This window comes from Aphanomyces astaci, assembly GCF_000520075.1.
Source record: "Aphanomyces astaci strain APO3 unplaced genomic scaffold supercont1.101, whole genome shotgun sequence".
In the NCBI taxonomy this organism is placed as follows: Eukaryota; Oomycota; class Saprolegniomycetes; order Saprolegniales; family Verrucalvaceae; genus Aphanomyces; species Aphanomyces astaci.
This window is the reverse complement of record NW_009798364.1, coordinates 2104-7366: the sequence shown is the minus strand read 5'-3', so window position 1 is coordinate 7366 and position 5263 is coordinate 2104. Positions and strand designations below refer to the sequence as shown.

Below are 5263 nucleotides of genomic sequence, written 5' to 3'. Positions count from 1 at the left end.
CTCGATTTATTTCCTGAAGTTGACGATGCTGAGTGGGTTGTCAGGCTGCTGGAGCGACGGATTGATAGAGAACTGGATCCTAACCATGGTCTCGGAGAAGTGTTGCTCGATATCCGTAATCTCCGCGGGAGTAAACCCTTGGAAGAGGTGTGCCTCGCGTTCCCAGTACATGGTCATTGTGCGGTATAGGATCGGTTGTCCTTCATCGCAGAGGTCGCGTAGACCTGGGAATTGGAGGGCAATGTTGGCATCATATTCGTCAAGGTCTTCCTCGTGTGAGGGTAGGTCGGTGGAGTCCTGCGAGTGCTGTGTAGGGTCGGGTGGACCTGTCTGGTAGGACGAGGTAGGCGGGTAGAGCATAGCTTGGTGGCGTTTGGATGGTGGTATCGTGAAGGAGGGGTGAGCGAGGTTCAGGTCTGGATCGACTTCGGAGTGTGGGCGTTTGGTAGAGGGGTGGGTAACTGAACTGGTGGATGAGGTGGCCCGGTACGTGGCCTGTCCTATGGTTTCCATTGGCTGGGCAGAGGCCTGTCCCAGTGGGGTGGGATGCGGGTCCGAATCTTGTACCGAGGTTGCCGTTGGTCCGGTGGGTTGTGGGTGTGGTAATGTCCGGGTGTCCGGGGATGGTGGTGGGCTAGAGGGAGGCGTGTCCGGGCGTGGATGCATAGGAGATGTGCTTGGTTGTGCAGTGTACCCATGGTGGAGACGGCTCAAGGATCGGTCCGGCGGAATTTTTTACTGAACGGTGCCAGATGGTCCTGGTGATGGGTGAGGTGATGGGTCTGCTGGGAGTGGGACGTTTGTGCGATTGTGTGCCCCGGGGTGGCGCGAAACCATGGTGAGACATGGGACAGATGAGGTGGCGCCAAAACTCGTGGGCCATAGGGTGGTGCGTGTGGGTGTTGTGGGGACTGCGGTGCGGTTGGTTGTTAGCAACCTGGCAGTAGTCGGAGGAGGTGGAGAGGCAGTGGTAGGGGATGGTGTGGGACTGCTGGTCGGTATAGTGGTGGCCTGGGTAGGAAGGGGGTGTGCTGGAGTAGTGGGATGATGACAGGGAGCATGGGTGGCAAGTGCAGTATTGGGTGCAATGGCAAGGAGTGGCTGTGGTGGTAGGGGATGGAGAGTTTCTCGCGCGGGTCCATGGGTCCTGTTGTGTTATCGGGTTTCTGTGTACGTCGCCATGCCGCGGGGAGCGAGCTTTGTGTGGAGGAGCTGCGTATGGTCTTGGTGGAGGTAGGTATGGTTGGCTTGGTAGTGTATGGGGCGGGCCATGGGCGGACTTGGAGGGCTGGGCCTGAGGTGGGGTAGTGGGCGGGGATGGCTTGCGAGCAGGTCGGGGACGGATGGGTTTATCATCCTCAGAGAGGTATTGGGTTGGAGTTGCCATGTGGTTGGCGTGAGTGTTGCTCAGCCTGGATGGGTGGTGTTGGCGTGTGAGAGGCCGCGTGGCGGCGCGAGTTGCCCGGATGAGATCCTGTCGGGCCAGGAATTTGTCTGCAGCTAATTTGGAACGTAGCTGGCGTGGGGTTAGTGGTGTGGCGGCAGGGGGCTGGTTCGTGTCGGGGTCCGAATCCGGGTCGGAGGAGGATGAAGGGAGCGGAGCGCGTATTGTGCCGGTAGCTGGCACGAGGGTGGGCGTGGGTATCCCGTTCCGGGTAACGAGTACTGTAACCATGGGGGTTGTCGTTGTCACGGACGTAGCTAGGGGTGGTGGCCGTCCTGGGTCCGGCGGGGGAGGGCCCATGGTCGTGTCGGTGGGATGTGTGAGTTGTTTCTCAGGGCGCCGCGACCCACTTGTGGGTTACCAGGTATATTTGGGAATCCATGGTTGCGAATGTAGCTGAGGTTCAGCCGTGGTTGGATGCTCTGTGCTGTTGGTATGTCAAACCAAACGCATCAGGGAGGGAGTCGCCCCTGCTTTCTTGGCTTCACCATTGCAGGCAGAGCGAGTGGCTGTTGTTTTGGAAGGCCTAAATTGAGAGGCAACACGTGCTACGTTTGGAGGTGGGCCAATTGATGGAGCGTGGAGACGGCCGGGGTTGAAGTACCAATCTGGACCCGCGAAGGAGTCTTGAGCGCGGGAGGGATGTACAGTAAAGTGAACTCGGTATTAACTCGCAAACGTGGTACCCCCATATTTTTATTCATCTGATCCTTCCAAGTTTGTCGCGGCGAAAATTCAAAATTATGACCAAGCTGCATGACGATCGCCTATTGCATGACGATCGCCTATTGGTTCGTAACGTAACTCCAATAATTCAAAATTTGAAATGCAAGCACCCATCCCACGCCAGCGCGTCCAAAAAGGCTACAGCCTCGGGGACAGAATCAAGCTTCTGCGTGCGTACGAGAACTCCCCTCTTTCCGCCAGTGCCATTTGCCATTGAGGGGATTGCACAGTCCGCGTGGGAGACTTGGCTCACCAAGAAGGCCAAGTACTTGGCCACTGCGCGGAACAAGAAGCTCGCCTCGCTTGGGGAACCGATGGCGAGCCTCCCGCGTGTGCAGGCATTACCACGGATCCCGGAGACGTGCGGGCAACAACAAGGATGCCCACCAGGCGCGGCTTATGGTGGTCTCCCAGCGCAGTCCTACCGCCCACAAGCGCGACAGTCGTCGCGGGTGGGTAATGGCTCGACGATGGTTATGTCCATCGTCGCGCCCAACTACCATGGAGTGCCGACGACAACGACCCGACAACCGGGTTAAGTGCTGCCTACCACGGCCGACAGTCGTTGATGGGTATAATTCACGGTGGACAACGTGTCGCACCGTCACCGCATACGTCGTTCCATCATCACGTCTACGCGGCGCCTGTGCAATCGCAGGACCAAGGGTGGGCCGGTCATGTACGCGCGCGCGAGCATGCCCTACATCAGCGCGAGCGCATCGAGGCAGACCGGCGTCAGGCCCACTTCGAGTGGGAGCAGCGCCAGATGCACCAAGCAGCTACGCAGTACAAGTTTGCGGTCGAACAAGATGCGACGGCTCACACTACGCAGTACAAGTTTGCGGTCGAACAAGATGCGACGGCTCACACTGCGCAGTTCAGGGCGAACTTGGAGCGCGAGGCATCCGGGTACAAGGCGCACCTCGACATGGAGCAGCAGCGTGCCTTCAACAATGCCAACCTCAATTGGCAGCAGTTGCAGCAGCAGCAGCACGAGGCGCAGACTACGATGGACCAGCGTCTTGCAGCCATGCACCAAGAGGAGCGTGCACGGTACAACACGCAGCTGCGCGCAGCCGGTGTCGACGCCTCGGCGGAGGGCGACGCCGGGGTCAACATCCCGACTGAGGGACCGGCCGAGAACACACAGTTGCCTGGATCGCCGATAACTTCGGGAGTGGGTGAGGCCCCTCCAGGTGCTCGCAGTAGCAGCCTGCCTCCGTACTTTGACTCGGCGTGGCATCGCACCAGCTTTGAGCTCCCGCCAGGGAGTTTCGAAGATGCGTCGACGTTCTACACGATGGGCAGCCGTCCGATGTCGGCCCCAGTGCGACATTCGATCTCGATGAGCCCGTTGCCACAGTCGACGGCGGCGCCGCTCATCAGCGGGTACACGCCCAAGAAGCCACCTGTCTATGGCAAGTATGGCTTCAAGGAGCGCGACCAACAGAAGTTCACCAAGCGCTTCATCGTGTACGCCCGCGGCCAAGACGCGATTAGCGTGAGCAGCGGTGTGGGCATCGGGACGGTATGGATGAGCTCCTGCATGACGGCGGAGGCTCGCCAACGACGCGCGATTCCAATTCGATCGTCCCATCGAGGACATTCGCGAAACGGAGTGGGAGGCGATTTTCGAGGCGTCGATGCTCATACCAAAGTTAGTCTGTTGGAAGCGTTGCAGTGGGCCAAGGAAGCTTGGCAATCTGTGACGCACGACACTATTGTAAATTGATGGCGCCATACAGGTATTCCTGACGATGAGGGTTATTAGTTGATTGATAGTGTGCTTAACCTTTAAAATGAATGAACATGCTTGATGGTGTGTGCTTTGTCTACTTGAGGTTGCCAGGGTACCTCTCCTGAGTTCGAAAATGATGTGTTGTGATCGAATAAAGTCGGACATCTCATCCGGCTCAATTCTGATTGGCTTAAATTCGACCTTATTATCCTGCCTTTACTTTTTGCTGCATCATTTGGGGTCACAGTCTGTCAATTCCGACTTCATTGTGCTCCTACATCCACAATTTTGAGAAATACTGTAACGCCCAATAAATATGGGTGCTGTACAATCCATTAAGTAGGGTGTATATGCGGGAATGCCATAAAAACCCGGATTATGTCTACGTTTTCTAGCCAGCCGTGCAAATGTGACCATCTTCATTTGGGACATACGAAGCTGACGTCCAAGTTCAGTGAAACCAGGATGATGGCAAATTGGCCATTATATGCCAAATGCAATGCAGCTATAGCTGTGGCCGAGGTGTAGGGACGACCCAAACCAGTGCCAATCGTGCTGTTATAAACGTTCTGGAGCTCCTGCACCGCGAACTTCCACTCACACAAGATATTGCCTTGATTCTTGGTCAAGTCCCGCAACTTGATCTTGTACAGCCAGCTAGCAACGACAATATAGTACAGTACCTTAGAGCCTAGTACTACTGGTGGTGTGGAGTACTAACCAACCACTACTACCACAGCCACACCCACGACACAGCAATCACTACTGCTCATCCTACGACCACCAGAGCAAGAGACCAACCACTACTACCACAGCCAGGTGGAGCATCCGCCAGAGGGAGGATCCCCCTGACGGATGCTCCACACCTCCAGTAGTACAAGGCTCTAAGGTACTGTATTGTACTGTCGTTGCTAGCTGGCGGGTTGCAGGCAAAATTTCATTATGTTGTTCATCTGTCATGGTCATTGTTGAATCGAATATTATAACATGTCGAAGTTCTTTCAAATATTCAAATGCATGCATGATGCTTAATAAGCTCACTGTCAATTCAAGATGACGCCTCGTATGATGTTGGAAGACAGATATGCCTTGTACGTTAAGCATTTACAGCAGCCGAGTGCAAAGTATTCTGAACTGGCAGTGTGGGCAAAAGAGACATTTATTTTATACTCTATATCGTCTAAACAAACTTGGTTCCTGTATATCCTGTCCGACTTTTTTCCACCAATGTCCATTTTTCAATCCGAGCACATTGACAAAACATAGGTTATTCATTGACAAATCAGAAGCACGAAATCCATCTAAAATACCTTTGAGTTTTTTACCTGAGCTGTAGTGATACCTCTTAAAACGTA

At 55.0% G+C, this 5263-nt stretch overlaps 2 protein-coding genes across 2 annotated transcripts; both read left to right on the top strand.

The window, feature by feature from the left end:
- Positions 1–2200: 2200 nt before the first annotated feature.
- Positions 2201–2709, top strand: H257_17221 (hypothetical protein; the record flags this gene model as incomplete). The annotated part of the gene is made up of 2 exons (XM_009845924.1): positions 2201–2235; positions 2295–2709. 2 exons carry the CDS (start codon positions 2201–2203, stop codon positions 2707–2709), a joined length of 450 nt encoding a protein of 149 aa, XP_009844226.1.
- Positions 2710–2738: 29 nt separating this feature from the next.
- On the top strand, positions 2739–3902 carry H257_17220 (hypothetical protein; the record flags this gene model as incomplete). The annotated part of the gene is made up of 1 exon (XM_009845923.1): positions 2739–3902. The coding sequence occupies one exon, from the start codon at positions 2739–2741 to the stop codon at positions 3900–3902; it is 1164 nt and encodes a 387-aa protein (XP_009844225.1).
- Positions 3903–5263: the final 1361 nt, after the last annotated feature.